Source organism: Bombina bombina, chromosome 4 (assembly GCF_027579735.1).
Source record: "Bombina bombina isolate aBomBom1 chromosome 4, aBomBom1.pri, whole genome shotgun sequence".
NCBI lineage: Eukaryota > Metazoa > Chordata > Amphibia > Anura > Bombinatoridae > Bombina > Bombina bombina.
The window spans coordinates 635,582,924-635,609,452 of record NC_069502.1 but is presented as its reverse complement, the minus strand read 5'-3'; the positions used below and the strand labels follow the sequence as shown (position 1 = coordinate 635,609,452).

Sequence of the window (26,529 nt, the reverse complement as noted above, 5' to 3'; positions counted from 1 at the left end):
ATGGACTCTCGCCACCTATATGAAAGAAATGTCCATTAAAGGACCAGTTCACTCAATGTAAAAGAGCTCATTAGCAGCAATGGCGCAGTATCAAGTAAAGGAAATGAGAACAATGAATAATTAATTTTTGTGAAAGATAGTATTTTTACCTTTATAATCAGTTTCTTAGCGTTGCAGTTTGACAACTCTGGAACACCCAGATAAAAGGGTTGTGCTTCCAAACTGTCTAACCCAGCCCTGTGACCTATCAAATTGATTTAGGTAATTTTATGCAAAAACATAAATTATGCTTACCAGATAATTTAATTTCCTTCTGTATAAGGAGAGTCCGCGGCTTCATTCCTTACTGTTGGGAAATACAACACCTGGCCACCAGGAGGAGGCAAAGACACCCCAGCCAAAAGCTTAAATACCTCTCCCACTTCCCCTATCCCCCAGTCACTCTGCCGAGGGAACAAAGAACAGTAGGAGAAATATCAGGGTATAAAAGGTGCCAGAAGTAAAAATACAATTTAGTGGGCCGCCCATCGGAGAACACGGACGGGGGGCGTGGACTCTCCTTATACAGAAGGAAATGAAATTATCTGGTAAGCATAAATTTATGTTTTCCTTCTTAATATAAGGAGAGTCCACGGCTTCATTCCTTACTGTTGGGAAACTTATACCCAAGCTCTAGAGGACACTAAATGAAAACGGGAGGGACAAAAAGAGGCGGACCCTAATCTGAGGGCTCCACAGCCTGCAAAAACACCAGAATTGTAGAATTTAGAAAAAGTGTGTAAGGAGGACCAGGTAGCCGCCTTACAAATCTGATCCATAGAGGCCTCGTTCTTAAAGGCCCAAGAGGAAGCCACTGCTCTAGTAGAATGAGCCGTAATTCTCTGAGGAAGCTTACGTCCCGCTGTCTCATAAGCTAAGCAGATAACACTCCTTAACCAAAAGAACAAGGAAGTTGCAGAGACCCTCTGCCCCTTACGCTTCCCAGAATTAGCAACAAACAAGGAAGGAGATTGTCTAAAATCCTTAGTAGCCTGAAGATAGAACTTCAAGGGTCAAACTACATCCAATTTATGAAGCAAATGATCCTTCAAAATAGAAGGATTAGGACACAAGGAATGAACCGCAATCTCTTGATTGATGTTGCGGTCTGACACGACCTTAGGGAGAAACTCTAACTTAGTACATAGGACAGCCTTATCCGAATGGAATACCAGATAAGGAGGCTCACAATCTCAGATACTCTGCGCGCAGAAGCAATAACCAGTAGAAAAACAACCTTCCAGGATAACAACTTAATGTCAATATCATGCATAGGCTCAAACGGAACCCGCTGCAAAACCTTAACAACAAGATTCAGACTCCAGTGAGAACCCTTAGATCTGAACACGGGCCTGATCCTATAATCAGAGCCTTAAAAAAAAAGAGACTGTACATCTGGAAGCTCCGAGAGCCTCTTATGCAGTAAAACAGACAGGGCCGAAATCTGTCTCCTCAGGGAACTGGCAGGAAGACCCTTCTCCAGTCCTTCCTGGAGAAACGATAGGATCCTGGCAACCCTAACTTTATGCCAGGGGAATCAACGCTCTTCACACCAGAATAAATAGGTTCTCCACACCTTATGATAGATGCGACGAGTAACCGGCTTACGAGCTTGAATGAGAGTATTAAGAACTCTCTCTGAAAAACCTATCTTGGCCAGGACTAAGCGTTCAATCTCAATGCAATCAGCGTCAGAGAATGTAGATTTTGATGAACAAAAGGAACTTGTTCAAGCAGATCCCTGCAACAAGGTAACTTCCATGGAGGAGAAGATGACATCCCCACCAGATCCGCAAACCATGTCCTTCACGGCCCCGATGGAGCAATCCGTATCGCTGATGCCTGCTCCTGCTTGATGCGGGCCACTACTCAAGGAAGGAGTGGTAACGGCGGGAAAAGGTAGATTAGATTGAACCTTCAAGGCACTGCTAATGCATCTATTAGCTCCGCTTGCGGGTTCCTGGACCTCGACCCATATCTGGGTAGCTTGGTATTGAGACGAGACACCATGAGGTCTATCTCCGGAGTCCCCCACCTGTAGCATATCTCCGCAAACACTTTGGAATGGAGAGACCATTCCCCCGGATGAAAGGATTGTCTGCTGAGAAAATCCGCTTTCCAGTTGTCCACACCCGGAATGTGGACCGCTGATAGCGAACAGCTGTGGGGTCCACCCACTCCAGAATCCGAGATACTTCCCTCATTGATAGAGAGCTTCTCATTCCACCCTGATGGTTGATGTAAGCCACCAAGGTAATATTGTCTGATTGGAATCTGATAAACCAGGATAAGAAGAGGCCAAGCCTTCAAAGCATTGAAGATTGCTCGAAGTTCCAGAATGTTGATCGGGAGGGAGCGTTTCTCCAAAGACCACAGGCCCTGTGCCTTCCTGGCACCCCAAACAGCTCCCCATCCTGATAGACTCGTGTCCGAGTCACAATCTCCCAGGATGGTCTTAGAAAGGATGTCCCTCGGGACAGATGATCTGGACAGAGCCACCAACAGACGAATTCTCTCGACCGTTGGTCCAGGGAAATCTGTTGAGACAGATCCAAATGATTGCCTTTCCACTGCCTCAGCATGCACAGCTGTAACGGTCTGAGTCAAAACCTGGCAAAGGGAATTATGTCCATACTGGACACAATGAGACCAATTACCTCCATACACTGAGCCACAGAAGGCCTTAAGAAGGTCCGGTGGGGAAAAACATGCTGAAGCTAGCTTGCAACGTCTCTGATCTGTTAGAAATATTCTCATGGATATGGAGTCTATTAAAGTACCCAGGAATTCTACCCTGGTGCTTGAAATCAGAGAACTCTTTTCTAAGTTTATTTTCCATCCATGAGATCAAAGAAGAGAGAGAAGAGATACCGATTGGTCATCCGCCAGATGAAAAGATGGTGCTTGTACCAGAATATCGTCCAAGTAGGGAGTTACTGCTATACCCCGGGTTCTGGCAACGGCCAGAAGAGCCCCTAGAACCTTCATAAAGATTCTGGGAGCAGTAGCTAGACCAAACGGAAGTGCAATAAACTGGAAGCGTTGGTCCAGGAACGCAAACCTTAGGAACTGGAAGTAATCCTTGTGGATTGGCAGATCTATAGTGGTCATAAACTGTCCTTCTTGAACTAGAGGAAGGATGGACCTTATTGTCTCCATCTTGAACGAGGGAACATATGGAAACTTGTTTAAGCATTTCAGGTCCAGAATTGGGCGGAAAGTTCCCTCCTCCTTTGGGACCACAAACAGGTTTGAATAGTATCCCAAACCTCTTTCTGCGACAGGAACCGGGACAATGACCCCTAGGGAGGACAGATCCTGCACGCACCCCAGAAAGGCTTACCTCTTTTCTGGCTTTGAAGACAGGCTTGAGAGAAGAAATCTGCCCTTGGGTGGATGAGTTTTGAAACCTATCTTGTATCCCTGAGCTATGACCTCCAGGACCCATGGATCCTGCACGTCCCTGAACCAAGCGTTTTTAAACAGCGACAGTCTGCCCCATACAGGATCCAGCGCCGGATCGGGGGCCGCCCCTTCATGTCGACTTGGTCTCGGCGGGCTTCTTGCACTGCTTGGAATTATTCCAGGATTGCGCTGGCTTCCAAGTACTCTTGGCTTGCTCTGGCTTAGAGGAGGACTGTTGTTCTTAGGATTTCTCAGAACAAAAAAAATGAAAATTAGAGCCTTGTCCCTTAGATTTGTTCTTTTTATCCTGCGATAGGAAGGCATCCTTGCCCCCTGTAACTGTGGAGATAATGGAGTCCAGGCCTGGACCAAATAAAACATTTTCCTTAAAAGGAAGGGAAAAGAGTCTAGACTTGGAAGTCATATCCGCAGACCAAGATTTCAGCCAGAAAGACCAGGCCTCAATTCTTTCTTGGATAACGTCGAGGGGACCCTCCTCAATCAAGTCCGCTAAGGAGTCGCACCAGTAGGCCGCAGCTCCAGCAACCGAGGCAACAGTCGCTGCCAGTTGAAACAAGTATCTCGTATGCTGAAACATTTTTCTGAGAAAAAGTTTCCATCTTCTCATACATCGGCTGTCTGAACGACAAACTATCCTCAAGTGGGATAGTAGTGCACTTAGCCAGTGTGGAGAAAACACAATTAACCTTAGGGACAGAAGCCCACAACTCCAATTGAGAGTCCGGGACTGGGAATAAATTTTTAAAGGAAGACAAAGGGGAAAAGGAAGATCCAATTCTATCCCACTCGCTATTAATAATGTTCGTCATCTTTACAGGCACAGGAAAAGTTAAAGGCACTACCCTGTCCTCGTAAACTCTAATTTAGGGATCAACGGTTCATCAGGCAGCTTGGCATCTGGAACCTCTAATGTAGACAGAACCTCCTTTAGAAGAAAACGTAAGTATCCAATCTTAAATCTAAAGGCTGGTTCCTCCGCAGCAGGAGGCCTAGAGATAGACTCCGATCAAGAAAGTTCACCCTCTGAAGACTGAGTGTAACCCATCCTTCGATAACTAAAAAACAGATAAATCCAATAAATCACTTGATGACCCCTGGACAGGAGAGCTATGTTTAACCTTTTGCTTGCGCTTGGCAGGGAGAGGTAAAGCACTAAGAGCGTCAGACACCGTTATTTTTAACTGTGCAGTAAAGTCTGATGGTAAAAGGCTCCATCCAGATGGAGGATCAGGCGTGCTACAGGAAGCTATGTATGAGGGAGATGACTGATGGGTATGCACCTCACGGGACGGTGAGTCCTCAGAGGTGGACAGCTCAGTGGTACTAAAAGGGTCAACCTTCTTAGACATAACTTTGTTGAAGCATGTTGAACATAACTGAGAGGGCGGTCATGCCAAGGCCTCCTCACAATATAAACAGGTATTACTATTTGGAATAGAGGGAGTATCCTCAAGAATATCAGAATCCTCCAAAGCTTGCGCTAATGACAGTAGGACACAGAATAAAAACAATCTTTTTATTTCTCACAAAAACCTTTATACTCCCAATGGCTGGGGCACTCACCACCTCCTAGACCCAGGCAAACAGAGAAAAAAAAGTCTTCTCCGACAGCTAGCTCGTTCAGGAAAGAGGAAATGAAAGTGTGACCACTCCCGGTCACCAGGTGCGCAAGGAAGGACAGACCCTGCTATAAGAAAAAGCACACCAAGCTACAAGCTGCGCAGCGTTCAAAGTGAAAGTAAAAACCTTTGTGTTACAGCCATCTAACAGTCTATGAGCCCAATGAAATCTCACACAAAGCAACATAAAATCAAAAACATCACATTTGATTAATCCCCACTGTTCAAAAACCTCCCTAAGGAGATATTAACCCACGATTCTATTAAAATAAAAAGAGTCACACTGTGACCCTGTCTTCAAGCGTTTTCAACATATGTAAAAATTGAAACAATCTTACCAGAATCCATGCTGTGGAACAGAAACACAGCCCCTAAAGTGTGACAGTCTTGTAGAATCGCTCCTGACATGGACTTGAGTGAAGGAAAAGCAGGCAGTGAAACTCGTCAACACTGATTGCTTAAAAGGGACAGTAAAGTAAAAAAAAATCTTTCATGATTTAAATAGGGCATGCAATTTTAAACAACTTTCCAATTTACTTTTATTACCAATTTTGCTTTGTTCTCTTGCTATTCTTAATTGAAAGCTAAATCTAGGAGGTTCATGTGCTAATTTTTTAGACCTTGAAGACTGCCTCTAATCTGAAAGCATTTTGACAGTTTTTCACCACTAGAGGGCGTTAGTTCACGTGTTTCATATAGATAACATTGAGCTCAGGCACGTGAAGCTCCTAGGAGTCAGCACTGATTGGCTAAAAATGCAAGTCTGTCAAAAGAACTGAAATAAGGAGGCAGTTTGCAGAGGCATAAATACAAGGTAATCACAGAGGTAAAAAGTATATTATTATAACTGTGTTGGTTATGCACAATTGGGGAATGGGTAATAAAGGGATTATCTACCTTTTTAAACAACAAAAATTCTGGTGTTTACTGTCCCTTTAAAGAGCTGTTAGCAGGCAGTCTGGATGGGTTCGCAGAAAGACTCTCCCTGCATCTCCAGACTCTAACTTTCGTCAATGCTCTCACTGAGAGGCTAACAAGACTACTTAAAACTCCATTCCCATATCGAAGGGCAGATACCCCTCCTAAGGAACAACTCCGAAATCTTCTGACACTTCTCTGCCATCCTCCTGTAACGAAAGGCAAAGAATGACTGGGGAATAGGGGAAGTGGGAGAGGTATTTAAGCCTTTGGCTGGGGTGTCTTTGCCTCCTCCTGGTGGCCAGGTTCAGTATTTCCCAACAGTAAGTAATGAAGCCGTGGGGTCTCCTTATATTAAGAAGGAAATATCTATTTCAATCCGCATGTGCAATTATCAGAGAAGCGCACTCTCTATGTCAAGGTGTGCCCGCACACGAACGGGGGAGCGCTTCAACTGGAATCTAAGTTCTTTGGAGATTGACACGTAATGAAAACAATCAGAGCGCACAGATATAATTTGCAAAGAAAGTTTTTGATGCTTATAGAATGTTACTTACCCAGATTACAGGAACGCTCGCATATACTAGTAACATTCCAATATTACTATTAACACTGCTCCGGTTAGCAGATATATACATTAGGCATATTTAGTCATCAGGCTTTTGCTGAGGATTTGTAAATGAAGCAGTTTCAGATATTTATGTGTGCAATCAGAAAGCGAGCAGAAACAATCAGATGATCTCTGTTAGTAATGTAAATGAAACCTTCAGCATTGTATTGTAAATTTCAGACACAGCCCACAGGTTATCCCTCATGTAACACATATAGCCTTCTGAGATGCGTTCTGTGCTTCCTCGCTTTGGAATGTACCTATTACATACAGGTCAGTGTCAAGAGTGTATGTGAAAAGCAATGAGCAATTCCAGAGAACATAAAGAACATGGAAAGCATTGATGAAGATTTATGTTTTTGTGTTTTGCACCCATTGGAAACTCAGTTCACATAATAATAACACTGTCTTTGAATATGGCATTGCAATGCCTGGTCAGTGTAATAAAGTGCATGTATTTATTGTGTGACTGGAATTTGCTTTTCACGGACCTGTATGTCATAGGTACATTCCACAGCGATGAAGCACAGAATGCATCTCAGGAGGATATATGCTTTACGTGAGGGCTATGAGGGATAACCTGTGGGCTGTGTCTGAAATTCACAATACAATACTGAAGGTTTCATTCACATTACTAACAGGGATCATCTGAGGGTTTATGAGTGCTCATCCTTGTTCACACTTTCAATTAACTCATCAGATGGCGGGTCACACCTGCAAAGCAATTTAGGGCTAAACAGGCTAAATGCACGTATCAAAAAGGTAATACAGGGTATAGACAAGCCTGTTGAAAATAGTTATAAATAAATATATATATATCTTTATGAAGAAAAAAATGTGTATTTATTCTTTCAGACTGGCATACTTAATTAAGTGCTTTCAATGAAAAATAAAAAAACTTTGGGTGAACTGTCCCTTTAACATCTAACACTTTTACATGTCAAGTTTGAGAAACATATAAAGCGGACCCCTGGCCCTGATAAAAAAAATATTGCACCTGCTAAGAAGCCTGTAGATGAGCTCATCCTAGTTAGATATCACTAACTCTAGATCTTATCCAGGAGGTACACTGAAAAAGCCAATAGGAGGAGCCTGCAGGACCAGTCCCAGCCTCACCTATGGTAGGCTAGTGAAAAACTCCCTCAGGAGAATAACTCACTGCCTATAAAATACTCCTCTAAACCCCTCTGCCTTATTCTCTGTACTCTTAGGGGGATAGCGGGCCTTACAGCAGTTTACGCACCCCTTCCCACAAAGAAATATCAGCACCTCATTATTTCAACATTCCCCTGTGAAGGCAGAAATGAAGACTCGGGGTAATCAGGAGGTAGGAAGGATTAAAGCCCTTGTATGTGGGTAATTTTTGCCTCCCTACTGATGGAGTGGAGTTCAATCCCATATGTTAATATATTAATAAAGAATGATGCATAAATAAATAGTACCACATACAAAATTGTGCAGCTAAAGGAGTTAAAAATAAGAACAAACTTCCCTGTTCTAGCAGTGCTGATATCAGCTTGCAGTACAGACATAATGTACTCTCCCCACACAGCTTATTTCACTACAGCCCCTAGTCAGTGACTGATAACAGTTTAGTAACTAGGTTTAGGAATTGGATGATCCAGAGACATCGGCATCTGTAATTTACACTCACTGCTCCATGTCCTTAAAAGAGACGACATACACTCATTTTTTCTTTGCATAAATGTTTTGTAGATGATCTATATATATATATATATATATCCCATAAAGTTTTTTTGTTATTTTTTTAAATGTATAGTTTTGCTTTTTTTTAAAAAAAAACAACAACATTACTCTGATTTGCAGATTCTTAACCAAGCCCCAACGTTTAAGGAGAATACCACCAGATATCTACTCCAGCTTGCTTCTGTTTGTGTAAAGGGTCTTTTCATATGCAAAAGAAGGGGGAGGGGGCAGTGTCTTATTTCCCACTTGCAGTGGGTGTGTTACAGTAAACTTTTCAACAGAGCTAAACTGGAAGCTTCTAAGTAAGGTTTTAAACAGTTTTATACTGGACTTTTATATCAGTATCTGTGCATCTTATTCTTTATAGTAGTGTCTATTACATGCAGTTATATGAAAATTGGTGTATACTGTCCCTTTAACTCTACAAGCTCTGCACAGTTACTTGTTTTTTACAGCATTCCTAAACTGCTCTATGTTATCAGGCACTGACAGAACAAGCTATGTGGGGTGTGCATATTACAGTTGTACTGAAAAATGATATAAGAACCACTAAAGCAGGGAATTTTACATTTCTCTTTAACTCCTTTAGCAGCAAATTGTCAACGAAATATTTTATATACACATCATTCTTGATTACAAAACTGTATTTTTATTTTAACCTACACTGTCCCTTTAAGCTCTCTAGAATTACTTACAAAGAATAGTTTCTTATGTATTAGATAACGAACAAGTTCAATAAATCATTTTAAATAAAGAACACATGTATATCTCTAATATATACACAACTTAAAAGGCATTATTTTAGCTGATAATTCTTTCACAGATGACAGAAAGCTACACATAAAGAGCTAGAAAGTAAGATACACAGAGAATCGTCCAGAAAGGACAGAAATTAGCTACGGAAGCTGCACAGGAACAAGCTCATTCCAATGACAGATGTCCGTTCCATTAGTTATTAATTTTGTTTGGTGAAAAAAAGGGTTTAATGCATATTATGCACAAATAATTCTGCTATTGTAATGCGTAACCTCCCATTAAGTCAGGCTGTAGCCATGCAAAATGCTTTAACAAATAAATGGATGCATGAAAGAAGCCATAACAATGGGGCAAATTAAAACGCAACTTATAAAATGTCACACCTGGACAGAGGCAGGATGCATGGCTAAAAGAGCACTGCTTGGTGGAGTATCAGCAAAACTGACCCAATTTTCCAGTTGCGGAAGAGGAGAATGTGCAGTCCAAATCCCATCACCAGAGGAGCCACCTGCAACAGACAATGAGTATTTTTATTTAAAGAATCACAACAGATCATTGTACAACTATAGACAGATCTAAGCAAACAGTGTTTCTAATAGAGCAGAGGATATTGGCTAAGGATATGCAAATTAGTGTCACAAGGTACATGAATGCACCTTCTATACAAGCTACAAAATGTAACCATTTCCCGCCAGGACTTATTTGTCTACATCTGAACCGAATATAAATAAGATCATGCGATTTCAATGAAGGGATCAGGCTAAAACGTTCCATGCTGTCCTTACTGCGCTAAAGCCCAGCATGGAACGCCCTAATGGCTGGAAAGGGTTAAAGCTGGGTCATTCCATGTCAAATATACAAATGCAAGTTGCCTTAACAGTTTTGATTTTTCAGAAATTTGGTTAGTGCTTTCTACCACCCTTCTTGAACAATTTTTTTTTTCTCTTTCTCTTGATATATAGGTAATTACTTATAGCAAGGGTAACATAAAATAGCCTTTTCAGGGCATTTTTGGATTGCCCATAATTTTTTTTCTATAAGAACTATTCAACTCCACATGGTAGCTCATTACCTGTTCTTTTTAATGTTATATTTAAGATCTGTGATTTATTGAGCCTTTCTAACTCTATAGCTGTCTAAATATTACTAAACAAACCTCCATTTTCTACATATTTTGGCCTTCAAAATGCAGTGAAGGACAGCTACTGACAACTTTTCTGTGGTACTCTACCATGGGTAGTATGTGCAGAAAAAAAAATCGATTTGTTACTCTCAGTCTTTCAGTGTTAATATATGAAAAATTATAATTTAAGCTTACATGATCATTTATTTAATGGTAGTGAGAGCCCACAATCCATTACAATGCTACTCCTGGTACTTACTAGGAGGGGGCAAAGATCACAAAACCAAGACCCCTTAAAACCCACCTACCTTACTGGAAACTAGTCTGACCTATATCCAACCCGGAAAAGAAGAAGAAGGTAGGAAAAGAGAACAAGAATAACAAAAAGGAGCATGGGAAAAGGGAGGTGCATACTCAACATGCCGCCAGAAAAAACAATTATAATAAAATAAAAAAAATAGGCGAGGGCTCATAAACTCTCACCACCATAAAAGAAACAAATTTATCAGGTAAGCATAAATTATATTTTATTTCATGAAGCTGGTGAGAGTTCACGATCCATTACTCATGGGAACTGATATCCAGGATGTGAAGCCCACAAGTAATATGGGCGTGACCAGACTTATACTATTCAAAATACATTGGATGATTATTTTTTTATTGTTTTTTTAATGCAGATAAAATATAAATACAAAATATTTAACACCTAGAAACAGCCGCCCAAGTGCTTTCCTATCAAAAGCTGCCTTGCAAATTTAATAAGGAAAATAACAGTCGAGCAACGAAAAAAATCTAAATACAGATGATTTAAACATAGCAGTAGAGGTGGGGTAAATAAAGCAACCTTGCACCCAAATAAAGCAGCTCTTCTATTAAATCTTACCCCTTCACCAGAGGCTTAGAGAGACAATATACTTTAAAATTGTTTCTCCCTTAATATAATTCCAATGACTTGTTACACCAGCTGCAGAGTATAAAATGTATGAGAAATTGCATTTTCAGGTTTGTGTATATGAAATAGCTGGTTTTGTGCTTTGAAACCACAGCCTATTGAAACAGGTTGAGCTTGCAGGTAAAAATCAGTTCTCATCAAATTATCACTGTGTACACACACATGCTTCCTTTCTTATATTTCTATGTAAACTAAAGCTTAATACTTTGAGAGAACAATAGAAAATTATCATTGTATTAGTTATCGCTTCTACACCACACCGGGAGTGTAATTTCTTTTGCTGGCTGTGTTTACATAGCCTGTCAATAGTCTGGACTTAAGTCAATAAACTTTCAGTATAGGTGGGGATACAACAGGCTAAATCACCTATTTCAAATTACAAAATAAGGGTAAAGGAGCTACTTTTAAATACAAGGTGACCCTCGTTTTACAACGATTCAATTTACACCGTTTCAGAATAACAACCTTTTTTTCCCAGTCATGTGACTATTGAAAAGCATTGAGAAGCAGTGCATTTATTAAAATAGCCAGTAGGTGGAGCTGTCCGCTTGTGTTGCAGCAAAGCCAAGCAAGCTGAAATTAATCAGTTTAACCAGACCTGAGCTATCGAGCAGATTTCAAAGGAACAAGATCTTCCTGTCTATAAATCAGTCCAGATTGTAATGCATAGAAAGAACTGTTTGCAGAAAAATGCAAGTGAAGTCTGTGTTGTGTGATTATTTTATTAGGTTTATAATGCTGTTTAGCTTTTAAAGTCTTCATTTCAAAGCTTTAAAAATAATGTATTAGATGTTATTATGACAATTTTGAGAGGGGCCTGGAACCTATCTCCCTCACTTCCCATTGAATTACATTATAAACTGGGTTTCAATTTACAACGGTTTCGATTCACAACCATTCCTTCTGGAACCTAACCCCGGCGTAAACTGAGGGCTACCTGTAATACACTCCAATAAATCATTGGGAACAAGTTGAAATGGAGAAAAAGTTTGGGTAAACTGTCACTTTAAATATCCATACATCATCGGGTGAGCACTAACATAACAGGCCAAACATACAGACACACAAGAGATTTATCACACGAAAATTAAGTGTGCTTAAAAAAAAACACGAAGACTGACTATATTTTCACTAATCAACTAGGCCTATCCCATATCACTAAATATGAGATCACACCTACCCCATGGTCCGACCATTCTGCAGTCCAATTACACATTAATTGGCCAGAACGCACCACAAACCACAGTCACTGGATGCTGGATGACACTCTCCTAAATAATATAGACAATGTTACGAAGATAGATAAAACCATAGAGGAATATTTTCTCATCAACTCCCCTTCTACACCCAATCAGTTTGCAGTCTGGGAGGCACATAAGTGTTTCCTCAGAGGCGAATTTATTCAATTAAAATCTCAGATCAACAAGATACAAAGGCAACAATATTTAGACCTTACCTCCAAACTTTCACATTTGTCCCTTCAACATAAACTATCCCCGACAAATTCCTCTATTCTAGATCAGATAGAGGTGATACGGAAAGCACTAGACGATTTCCTACAGATAGAGTATCTCACACTAAAAAGGAAAACAAACAGCTTGTTCCACTTTGAAGGAAACAGAGCAGGCAAATACCTGGCCAGAACCCTTAGAAAAAAGAAACTTAAGTCATACATATATGAAATACGCACTCCAGGTAAACCTCCTCAGAAAACCACCCCAGATATTCTCAAAGAATTCCACACCTACTATTCAAATCTATATAATATACACTCTGTAACTCCCTTAGACCAACTCTCACAAGATATCTCTAAATTTCTCCAAGGGTGCCAGCTTCCATCCATTGATAAAACACAATTGAAGGATCTTAACTCACCTATCACCCCACAAGAAGTCACATTTGCGATACAGGAGTTAAAATCGGGGAAAAGTCCCGGCCCCGATGGATTCTCTGCAAGGTACTACCAGACGTTTCAAAACACTATAATTCCACACTAAACAAAGCTATTTAATTCTATAATAGATGGAGAGCAATTTCCCCCTTCCATGCTGGAGGCACATGTGGTTGTGCTTCCAAAACCGGGTAGGCCAGCTACAACACCTTCTAACTTTCTGCCTATCTCATTGTTGAATTTGGATATTAAACGTTGTGCGAAAATCCTGGCCACTCGTTTGAACAAAATTATCCCTGACATTATACATACGAACCAAGCAGGTTTTACCCCTAGCAGAGAAGCCCGAGACAACACCATTAAAATACTAAATATTATAGAATATGTTACAACTAATCATATCCCCTCTATAATTTTATCACTAGACGCTGAAAAGGTGTTTGATCATCTCAGTTGGCTTTTTCTAACACAGACCACGAAAAAATTTGGCTTTGATGACCAATTTACCCATATGATCTTTGCACTATACAATAATCCCACGGCCAAAATAAAATTAAACGACTCCCTATCCCTCCCTTTTCATATAAATAACGGTACTAGACAAGGCTGCCCGCTTTCCCCAACACTGTTTATCCTAGCAATGGAAATCCTTGCAGTATATATTAGAACCACACCCTCGATCAATGGTATCTCTATAGGACAGCAGGAATATAAGGCATCCTTATACGCGGATGACATTATCCTCACACTCTCGAACATTCCCACTTCCATCCCTCCATTGATACTTCTATTTCAAGAATATGGGACGCTGTCCAACTTTCGTATTAACCATACAAAATCAGAATTCATTAACTTAGGGACACCCCAAGAGGACCTACGTATATTAAACTTACATGAATTCAAACATCAACCAACAGCAATCAAATATCTAGGGATCCTGATCTCCCCCCGCTTACAAGAGTTAGTCCCTCTAAATTTCAACTCCCTGAAATCTCACGTCAGCGCCACACTACACTCCTGGGCCAATAAACCAATCTCTTGGCTGGGAAGGATAAGCGCCATTAAAATGGTGATACTTCCTAAAATTTTATATGTTCTACAGGCATTAGCCATCCCTATCCCTGATTCCACTATCTACTCCTTACAGAAGCTTATCAATGCATACATCTGGAGCCATAAGCGTCCCCGGATTGCTACACAAACTTTATATCGCCCCAAGCTAGAAGGAGGGCTTGGAGTGCCCAACGTGCTACTATATCGCTACGCTACCTTTCTTACCAGGATAGTGGACTGGTGTAGACATGCACAACACAAAGAGTGGGTGGGCTTAGAGCAAGAAATCGCAAAGGAGGACCAATTAGGAGGGAGATGTTGGCTCACAACAACAAAACGTGAAAGAATAATACGGAACTCCCGTTTCTAGTTAGAGAAACGCTTAATGTATGGGGAAAAATCTTGAGAGGATACAAATCTATCTCTACAACTCATTCGCCCCATAACACCTTTCATAGGCAATCCCGAAACTCCATACCAACCTTCATCCCGACACAGTAATAATCCTTACCCAGGTATTACCTCATTACTCACTTATACAAAACGGTAAATTAAAGCCCAAGGAAGAAATGATCGACATAATGGGACCGGCCATAAATAACTGGCTCATATACCACCAACTAGCACACTACTTCGCAACACACGCAGAGAGACATAATCTAACCCGACGCCAAACTCCATTTGAATCCTTATGCTATCTACCTTTTTCGACAACGGGCATTTTATCCACATCATAAAAACTACTAATCACACACCGCTCACTTCATCCCCCATCTTATACCGTGAGCTGGGAGAGAGAATTAAGTGAACAACAATCACCTAAGACATGGAAAACAATTTATAAACATATGAGTTCATCTGCTTCCTCTATGAATATAACAGAAATGAACATGAAACTTCTCTGTAGATGGCACTACACCCCAGACAAACTGGGAAGATTGTTCCCAGGCTCCAACACTAGCTGTTGGAGAGGATGTACAGAAAGAGGCACCTTCCTCCATATTTGGTGGTTATGCCCGATCGCACAATCTTACTGGTCAGACATTAGTGAGGAAATAAAATTAGTGATAGGAACGCCTACTCCATTCACTCCATGGACCTTTATTTTTAACTACCTGCCACAGATATCATGCTCATTGAGACTTAAACTCCTTACCGTAATGATTAATACGGCTAAAAAATACATCCCATACTATTGGAAGCAACCAAATTTACCATCTATACAATTCTGGCGCGATAGAGTTTCCACTGCCATAGACATGGAACAATACCATTACACAAAACAACATAAAATGGTAGAATTTTTATCCATTCGTCTACTTTGGGAGGAATACCTTTACTCTCTGAAACCCATTGCAGTATCAAATACATGTAATTAAGACCTAATGCACGTACACACACATAACATACTAGACCTTCTTATTGATATTCATAGTCACTACAAGACAGACATATTCTGGACTTGTTTTCTTTTTCTTCTTTTTGGGTTTTTGATGTTTGAATTGTTATAACTTATATTAAGAGAGGTCAAGTTGTTTGTCCAATTTTGGCTGGAAGAGTTACGACATGCTTACCAAAGAAAGCTCTTCACCTTCTTAGCACCATTAAGAGAGTAATTACTTCTGGTTATACCCTGTTCTATAATGGCGCTACTGTTTGTTCTTATGTACCATGATCAAATTGTATTGCTACTGTGTAATGTGCATTTCAACTTGACACAATAAAGGTTTTAAAAAAATAAAATAAAAAAAACACGAAGACATCAAACACCTACTAGTGCATGCACAACGATCGTATAACAATAAAAGCTCAACAAAAAAAACACATTCAATACCCAAGCTGAGAGTGCATATTATGGAAAGGGAGGAACAAAATAAGGGAGTTCCTATTTGCCAGACATTGCGGTCTGAAGGACTTTCCTGCCAAAAGCTGCTTCCGAAAAAACAAAAACATCAGAACAGTACAATTTGGAGAATGTATGTAGAGAAGACCATGTTGCAGCTTTGCAAACCTACTCCAAGGTTGCAGCATTAGAAACCAGGGTAGTATCAACTAACCTGCTAGAATGAGCTGTGATACACTTAGGGGAAGATCTTCCTGCCATTAAAAAAAAAAAAAAAACTTTGTGAATTAGCAGATTGAGCCAAAAGCTAAAGCTACTGCAGTAGCCTTCTGACCTTTAAAAGAACCAGAATAGTGAACAAATAATGTAGAACTTTGACTGAAATCTTTAGTATCTTGGAGAAAAAAAAAACTTTAAAGTTCAAACATCAAGATTATGAAGAAGCCGTTGTTTAGGGTTAGAAGGATCTGGACACAACGAAGGAACAACAATCTCCTTTTTTATATTTTCTGAAAAGACAACCTAAGCAGAAAATCATACTAGTATACAGGACTGCCCTAGCTTTATGAAAACCCAGGAAAGTCCTTTGGAAAGACAATTCCAAGAAAAAGTAAATTTATGCTTACCTGATAAATTAATTTCTTCTATGGTAAGACGAGTCCACTGATTCATCCTTTACTTGTGGGATATTATCCTCCTGCTAACAGGAAGTGGCAAAGAGCACCACAGCAGAGCTGTCTATATACCTCCACCCTTAGCTCCACCCCCCAGTCATTCGACCGAAGGTACAGGAAGGAATAGGAGAAACTACAAGATGCAGAGGTGACTGAAGTATAAATAAAAAAAAATATAATCCGTCTTAAAATGACGGATTATATTTTAATTTATCAGGTAAGCATAAATTTACTTTTCTTCTATAAAGGTAAGACGAGTCCACGGATTCATCCTTTACTTGTGGGATACAATACCAAAGCTACAGTACACGGATGAACGGGAGGGACAAGACAGATGGTTAAACAGAAGGCACCACTGCTTGAAGAACTTTTCTCCCAAAAATAGCCTCCGAAGAAAAAAAAGGTATCAAATTTGGAAAATTTGGAAAAGGTATGAAGCGAAGACCAAGTTGCAGCCTTACAAATCTGTTCAACAGAAGCATCATTTTTAAAAGATCATGTGGAAGCCACCGCTCTAGTAGAGTCAGCTGTAATTCTTTCAGGAGGCTGCTGTCCAGCAGTCTCATATGCCAAACGGATGATGCTTTTCAGCCAAAAGGCAAGAGAGGTAGCCGTAGCTTTTTGACCTCTACGTTTTGAAGAATAGACAACAAACAGAGAAGATGTTTGACGGAAATCTTTGGTCGCTTGCAAGTAAAACTTAAAAGCACGAACCACGTCCAAGTTGTGCAATAGACGCTCCTTCTTGGAGGAAGAATTAGGACACAGAGAAGGAACAACAATTTCCTGATTAATATTCTTATTAGTAACAACCTTAGGAAGGAATCCAGGTTTGGTACGCAAAACCACCTTATCAGCATGGAAAACAAGATAAGGCGAGTCGCATTGCAATGCAGATAGTTCAGAAACTCTTCGAGCCGAAGAAATAGCTACTAAAAACAGAACTTTCCAAGATAGAAGCTTAATATCTATGGAATGCATAGGTTCAAACAGAACCCCTTGAAAAACCTTAAGAACTAAATTCAAACTCCATGGCGGAGCAACAGGTTTAAACACAGGCTTGATTCTAACTAAAGCCTGACAGAACGACTGAACGTCTGGAACATCTGCCAGACGTTTGTGCAGTAGAATTGATAAAGCAGCTATCTGTCCATTTAAGGAACTAGCTGATAGCCCCTTCTCCAATCCTTCTTGGAGAAAGGACAAAATCCTAGGAATCCTGATCTTACTCCATGAGTAGCCTTTGGATTCGCACCAATAAAGATATTTACGCCATATCTTATGATAAATTTTCCTGGTGACAGGCTTTCGAACCTGAATCAAGGTATCTATGACCGACTCAGAGAACCCCCGCTTGGATAAGATCAAGCGTTCAATCTCCAAGCAGTCGCAGAGAAACTAGATTTGGATGCTGGAACGGACCTTGAATCAGAAGGTCCTGTCTCAGTGGCAGAGTCCATGGTGGAAGAGATGACATGTCCACCAGGTCTGCATACCAAGTCCTGCGTGGCCACGCAGGTGCTATCAACATCACCAAAGCTCTCTCCTGTTTGATTCTGGCAATCAAACGAGGAAGGAGAGGAAATGGTGGAAACACATAAGCCAGGTTGAACGACCAGGGTACTGCTAGAGCATCTATCAGTACTGCCTGAGGATCCCTTGACCTAAACCCGTAACGAGGAAGTTTGGCATTCTGACGAGACGCCATCAGATCCAATTCTGGTGTGCCCCATTGCTGAATCAATTGAGCAAACACCTCCGGATGGAGTTCCCACTCCCCCAGATGAAAAGTCTGATGACTTAGAAAATCCGCTTCCCAGTTCTCCACTCCTGGGATATAGATTGCTGATAGATGGCAAGAGTGAGTCTCTGCCCATTGAATTATTTTGGTAACCTCTATCATCGCTAGAGAACTCTTTGTTCCCCCCTGATGATTGATATATGCTAGTCGTGATATTGTCCGACTGGAATCTTATGAATCTGGCAAAAGTCAGCTGAGGCCACGCCTGAAGCGCGTTGAATATCGCTCTCAGTTATAAAATATTTATCGGGAGGAGAGCCTCCTCCTGAGTCCACAATCCCTGTGCTTTCAGGGAATTCCAGACTGCACCCCAGCCCAATGGGCTGGCATCTGTCGTCACTATGACCCACGCTGGCCTGCGGAAACACATTCCCTTGGACAGATGATCCTGTGACAACCACCAAAGAAGAGAGTCTCTGGTCTCTTGGTCCAGATGTATCTGAGGAGATAAATCTGCATAATCCCCATTCCACTGTTTGAGCATGCAAAGTTGCAGTGGTCTGAGATGCAAGCGAGCAAACGGAACCATGTCCATTGCCGCTACCATTAAGCCGATTACCTCCATACACTGAGCCACTGACGGGCGAGGAATGGAATGAAGAGCTCGGCAGATGGATCAAATTTTTGATTTCCTGACCTCCGTCAGAAAAATTTTCATGTCCACCGAATCTATCAGAGTTCCCAGGAAAGGAACTCTTGTGAGAGGGATAAGTGAACTCTTTTGTACGTTCACCTTCCACCCGTGAGATCTTAGAAAAGCCACCACGATGTCCGTGTGAGACTTGGCTAGTTGGAAAGTTGACGCCTGGATTAAGATATCGTCCAGATAAGGCGCCACAGCTATGCCCCGCGGCCTTAGAACCGCCAGAAGGGACCCTAGCACCTTTGTGAAAATTCTGGGAGCTGTGGCCAACCCGAATGGAAGAGCCACAAATTGGTAATGCTTGTCCAGAAAGGCGAACCTGAGGAACTGGTGATGATCTTTGTGGATAGGAATGTGTAGATACGCATCCTTTAAGTCCACGGTGGTCATATATTGACCCTCCTGGATCATTGGCAAAATAGTCCGAACGGTCTCCATCTTGAAGGATGGGACTCTGAGGAATTTGTTTAGGATCTTGAGATCCAAAATTGGTCTGAAGGTTCCCTCTTTTTTGGGAACCACAAACAGATTGGAGTAGAACCCTTGCCCCTGTTCTGTTTTTGGAACTGGGCAGATCACTTCCATGGTATATAGGTCTTCTACACAGCGTAAGAATGCCTCTCTTTTTGTCTGGTTTACAGACAATTGAGAAAGATGAAATCTCCCCCTTGGGGGAGAATCTTTGAAATCTAGAAGATACCCCTGGGTTACTATTTCTAAAGCCCAGGAGTCTTGAACGTCTCTTGCCCAAGCCTGAGCGAAGAGAGAAAGTCTGCCCCCTACTAGATCCGGTCCCAGATCGGGGGCTACCCCTTCATGCTGTCTTGGTGGCAGCAGCAGGCTTCTTGGCCTGTTTACCCTTGTTCCAAGTCTGGTTAGGTCTCCAGACTGACTTGGATTGAGCAAAATTCCCCTCTTGCTTTGCGGCAGGGGAAGAGGTAGAGGGACCACCTTTGAAGTTCCGAAAGGAACGAAAATTAATTTGTTTGGTCCTCATCTTATTCGTCTTATCCTGAAGAAGGGCATGGTCTTTCCCTCCAGTGATGTCTGAAATTATCTCTTTCAGATCAGGCCCGAATAGGGTCTTACCCTTGAAAGGGATGGCTAAGAGCTTAGCTTTTGATGACACATCAGCAGACCAGGACTTAAGCCATAACGCTCTACGTGGTAAAATGGCAAACCCTGAATTCTTTGCCACTAATTTAGCCAATTGAAAAGCGGCATCTGTAATGAAAGAATTAGCTAGCTTGAGAGCCCTAATTCTATCCAGAATATCATCTAATGGGGTCTCAACCTGAAGAGCCTCTTCCAGAGCCTCAAACCAAAAGGACGCTGCAGTAGTTACAGGAATAATGCACGCTATAGGTTGGAGAAGAAAACCTTGGTGAACAAATATTTTCTTCAGAAGACCATCTAATTTTTTATCCATAGGATCTTTGAAAGCACAACTGTCCTCAATAGGTATAGTTGTACGCTTAGCCAGGGTAGAAATAGCTCCCTCTACCTTAGGGACCGTCTGCCACGAGTCCCGCACGGCGTCAGATATGAGAAACATTTTCTTAAAAGTAGGAGGGGGAGCGAACGGAATACCTGGTCTATCCCACTCCTTAGTAACAATTTCCAAAATCCTCTTAGGGACCGGAAAAACATCAGTGTAGGCAGGAACCTCTAGGAATCTGTCCATTTTACACAATTTCTCTGGAACTACAATAGGGTCACAATCATCCAGAGTCGCTAAAACCTCCCTGAGCAATAAGCGGAGGTGTTCTAATTTAAATTTAAAAGCCGTCATATCTGAATCTGTCTGAGGGAACATATTTCCTGAATCAGAAATCTCTCCCTCAGCCAGCAAATCCCTCACTTCAGAACATTGTGAGGGTAAATCGGATATGGCTAATAAAGCGTCAAAGGGCTCCGCATTTGTTCTCACCCCAGACCTACTGCGCTTCCCCTGCAACCCAGGCAGCTTAGATAAAACCTCTGTGAGGTTAGTATTCATAACTGCGGCCATATCTTGCAGGGTGAAAGAAGTACTTGGCGTCGCTTGAGCGGGCATTAATGGTTGTGACACTTGGGGAGAATTAGATGGCATAACCTGATTCTCTTCTGACTGAGAATCATCCTGCGACATACTTTTAGTAGCTAAAATATGTTCTTTACAATTTATTGACCTTTCAGTGCATGAGGGACACATTCTAAGTGGAGGTTCCATAATGGCTTCTAAACATATTGAACATTAACTTTCCTCAATGTCAGACATGTTGAACAGGCTAGTAATGACTACAAACAAGCATGAAAACACTTTATTTAGTGAAAAAAATAACAATCTTAAAAAACGGTACTGCGCCTTTAAGAGAAAAAAAGCATACATGTTCTGCAAAACAGCCTAAACATGCACCAAATTTTTCAAAATTTTGTATGTAGACACAATATAGGTAGTTAAGATTGCACAACAAATTTTTTTTTAACAATTAACCCCTTAATTTGCAAACCTGGATCGAAAATAAGCCCAGATCCGGAAAAAAACCTCTCAGCACCTTGCCACAGCGCTGCTGTGGCCCTACCTGCCCTCAGGGATCGAAAATGTGGGGTAAAAGCTTCGATTTGGCCCAAAACATACACCAGGGCCCTCAGGAGTTAGAGCTTGCTGATCAAACTAACTGCGCATCTGAGGCGCGAAAATAGGCCCCCGCCCATCTCACTTGATGTCTCCACAGCCTTACAGAACTGCACCAGAGCGGTTATAACTAGCCATGTGGGTTCTGAGACCCAAAAGTTAAGCCATGTGTGCCCTTAATAAAGCTGCCCAAAACGTTATTGCTCACAAAAATGTTAAAGCACTCCCCAGCCAAAAAACGTTTGCTTCCAAACATTTGCAATTCAGTGTCAACCATATTTGTAATTGGCCCCATATGCAAGCTAAGTAATGCCCTTCTTTTAGCTCTAGGATTACTGCTTACCCTTACCCTCCTGGGTATAATGTCAGCCTTTCTGAAATACACAGTCTCTCCAGAAAAATATGACTGAACATACCTCATTGCTGCATAGCATGAAACCGTTCCTCACACTGAAGTTTCCTGTACTCCTCAGCCTCTGTGGGAACAGCAATGGATCTTAGTTACAAATGCTAAGATCATCATCCTCCAGGCAGCAGTCTTCATCCATCTGCTGCCTGAGAGTAAATAGTACACACCGGTACCATTTAAAATAACAAACTCTTGCTTGAAGAAAATAAAAACTAACATTTTATCACCTCTTTCACTTTACCCTTCCTAGTACTTAGAGTAGGCAAAGAGAATGCCTGGGGGGTGGAGCTAAGGGAGGAGCTATAGAGACAGCTCTGCTGTGGTGCTCTTTGCCACTTCCTGTTAGCAGGAGGATAATATCCCACAAGTAAAGGATGAATCCGTGGACTCGTCTTACCTTTATAGAAGAAATCTTCAAAATCTTATAAGTCATTTGGGTCACAGAATTATTGCCTGCACAGTGTGACAATAACAGGGTCTGAAAAAACACTTATGTTTTAGAATTAGGCGTTCAAACTCATGCCGTTAAATTTAAGAGATTGAGATCTGGTTGGAATAGAAGCCCTTGATATAAGAGATCTGCAAAAGCTATCATGGAGAAGAGGACATTTGAACCAGATCCACATACCATATGAAGCAGGGACAAGCTGGAGCTATTAGGATCGCGGACAGGTTAACATGCCACTGCCTGCACTGATATCATGTAAGGGTGATGTTATGCTTCACTAGCGTCTCTGGGACATATTTATCAAGCTCCATATGCAGCTTGAAGCCCAGTGTTTCTGGCGAGCCTTTAGGCTAGCCAGAAACAAGTTATGAAGCAGCGGTCTAAAGACTACTGCTCCATGACCTGCCCGCCTGCTCTGAGGCGGCAGACAGACATCGCTGGAAATCAACCCAATGCAATACGATCGGGTTGATTGACACCCAATTGGCCGCAAATCTGCAGGGGGTAGCATTTCACCAGAACTGCTGGTGCAATTATAAATGCTGAGAGCGTATGCGGATATGAATAAGAATATGATAAGAAAGAAGAAAAAAAAAACAGGCAAAAAATGATGCCATTTTCGGCCACAATGTTTCTGCGGCCAAAATGTCGGTGCATTCCTACTTAAAATATCAAATATCAATATACTGTATTATTCTTTATTTAGTTCTATGTAATAGAATCAGATTTAACAGGTTTTTTTTTTTTTACCAATTATCCAAATAAAGTATAATCCTATAAAACTGATTACATGCAAAACAGTAAGTCAAGTAATGAACTTAAACAGCAGCTCTAGGCTAGCATCAAATTTAAAACAGGCTGCACAATTTTACTGAAAATAACAGGCAAAAAAAAAAGAATACCGAAAATAGCCAAAAATGCAATTTTCGGCCGAAACGTTTCTGCGGCCGAAATTTCTGTGCATCCCTAACTGTGGTCACTTTATAAAGTACTGGGGCGGGTAGGGTAAGGCCAGCCATCTCACTGACAGATTACAGACTGTGTCGCTAACTCGCTATATATAGTACTGGTTGGTTAAACAGTGTCACTATATACAGTAATAGATGGTCAGACCATCTCACAGACTGTCGGCACAGGCTACCTCCTTTTGCAGACATGTAATCTTATTCACATTTTTTTTTCTGTGTTAAATGTTAAAAACAATATATATATATATATATATATATATATATATATATATATATATATATATATGTGTGTGTGTATAAAAGAAATAATTATTAGATATATATGTGTGTGTGTGTATGTATGCATGTATGTATCAAATTCACCCTTTTTCTTGGGGGGGGGGCTTCTTAGATTCTTGCACCAGGGCCCTGTGGTTTCTAGTTACGCCTCTGATCACTGATGCAGACTCCCGTTTGATTCGCAGAACAGAAAGGCTAGACAAAATTAACACATTGAATAAAGGCGGTGGCCTTCATATAATTTTTTGGGATGAGAGAGCATACAGATACTGTGTATGTTTGTGAACACGCAAAATAATACATTACCTGAACAGAATAAACATATTCATACACCCAAGTATATGGAAAATCCATAGACAGCACAGTTGCACACAAACATAATCCGACTAAGCAGAATACATACAATTGTGCAAATGAGAAAAGATATATGTCCTGCTGAACAAAATAGAAAATCATGTCCTTATTTAAATATTGATTAAAATACATACATCTGATTGATGTGACTTCAGTAATGGCGACATGAGCACAAAAATCCTCAGGTGCCTTAGGAGAAGGCTTGAAAATCAAATCCAGTTGCTTAACAGATTTTTCCTCAGTTAATTTAGGATCCCGCATTCCTTAACGTGCACAATACTTTCTTCAGTAAAGTGCGTGGGTGTTACAATTTGAACATAAAATGAGGAAGAATATGAATCTTGTTCAGAAACGGACTCAAGCTCATCAGAACAACATTCACCCTCAGAAGAGAACACAGAAGAACTAGAATCTCAATCCTTCTGTAAGTCTTTGGACAAATTGGAATTCATGAGCCCAGAATGAGATTGATTGTCCCTGCCTAGAGGATATGACATAAGACTTAGATCTTCTTTTAAACTTTCTTGGAGGTGGCATAGCCCCCAACATCTCAGATACTGTAGAGCACACCACATTTTTAAAACCTGGAGAAAAGTCTTAAGAACGCCTTTGTAAAACAGACTGAGGGAGAACAGACTACTTTAGAGGCAAGCACAGCAGATCTATTAGGATGTGACAGGTAACCCATATAAGTATTACATAGCTACGCAAGGGCAACAACTGTTATTAGTTTACACATTTTATTAAAAAAATCTGAGCATCTACCCTCTAAAGGATCTAAAAGAACAGAATTGGGAACAGCGCCTGTATGCCCCATTACTATTAGAGATCTAGAGAGATACACCTTTAAGGGTTAACTTCAGGAATTTTATACATAGAAAATAATCAAGAAAGTTAAAGAGGAAAATATAGAGGGAAAGAGAAGCCCAACAGTGCTAAAATTAACAGAAAATGTCTAAGCAAAAGCAAAATTAAGGAGAACAAAAATAGTAATAATATTAACAAAACTAAAAAAACTAATTATGCTTACCTGATAATTTAATTTTCTTCTCAAGGGAAAAGTCCACAGCTGCAATCATTACTTTTGGGAAAATACAGAACCTTCCACCAGGAGGAGACAAAGACACCCCAGCCAAAGGCTTAAATACCTCCTGCACTTCCCTCATCCCCCAGTCATTCTTCCAAGGGAACAAGGAACTGTAGGAAAAATATCAGATTGAAAAAAAGGTTCCAGGAAAACAAAAAATTACAGCCGCCTCATAGATAAAGCACGGGCGGGAGCTGTGGACTCTTCCCTTCACAAGAAAATGAATTTATCAGGTAAGCATAATTCATGTTTTTCCTTCTTAAAAGGTCCACAGCTGCATTCATTACTTTTGGGAAAACAATAACCAAGCTAGAGGACACTGAATGCAAACAACGGGTGGGTAAAAAAGGCAGCCCCTTAAACAGGCACCACAGCCTGATACTCGACACCCTAAAAAATATAGACAATACGGTTAAAAACTTGAAGCCCAGTTAACTGCACATTAGTTACACCGCCGGCAAAGTCGAACTAAACCACTCAGTTCCAGAGTCCGTCAAGCCCAAACAACCTTCGAGGACTCAGCCCCGTGGATCACGACACCCATGAAGGTACCCGGCCAAGACAAGAACCGCTATCTGCCCCCAAAAGGGAGAACAAAATCTCATTAAAGATCCAAAGGATCATTCCCCTCTGCAGAACATATAACAACCAATGGTTGCCTTACAATAGCAACGCCCAGGGAGACGAACTCCCAAGAAACACAAGAACCAAAGAAAAAAAGAGCTCCATACACAGGGAAACATGTCCCAAAAAGGACTCGAGAAACACCCTGATATCCCTGACCCTGTACCATACCCAAAGGTACTCCAGGAAAACCATGAGCTCCCCATTGCCTCATATTAGATCTGCAAGCTAGACAGCAGAGACAGCAGAAAAAAAGGATAACTATCTCAGCAGCTAGTAAAGAGTTCTCCAAAAAGAACACCAAACATCTGAATAGGAACTCACAATGACCAGCTTCCAGGTAGAAAACTGACTCACTGTTGCTAAACCCAAATACTGAAAGGGGTTCCGAGCTTGCTAAAACCCAGTCAAGGTCCAATTAGCTGTAGCTGGTTACACCCTCAAAGTGCAATAGCTGTAGTTGGATTCAACTGCAAACCTTCCAAGGGCTCACAGACCTCCGAATATCGAGCTCCAAGAAGCTCCCCCCCCAGCAACGAACATCAGTGGAAAGGACGAGGACATCAAAGACCTCCCACAAAGGAGAGAACCAACTCTAAAGAAAACGGTCAACTCTCATAGAGTAACCGACCCCCAATCTTCCATGTAAGATAAGGGCCCTAGCCCAAAGGCTAGTCAAGACCAAAGA

General features: G+C 41.1%; 1 protein-coding gene across 1 annotated transcript in view; it reads right to left on the bottom strand.

Annotated features, from left to right (window-relative positions):
• REPS1 (RALBP1 associated Eps domain containing 1) overlaps positions 1–26,529 on the bottom strand; it is a 704,997-nt gene that overhangs the window by 493,012 nt on the left and 185,456 nt on the right. Inside the window, 1 exon segment of the mRNA XM_053710662.1 lies at positions 9,459–9,583. Coding sequence (XP_053566637.1) covers positions 9,459–9,583 — 125 coding nt within the window.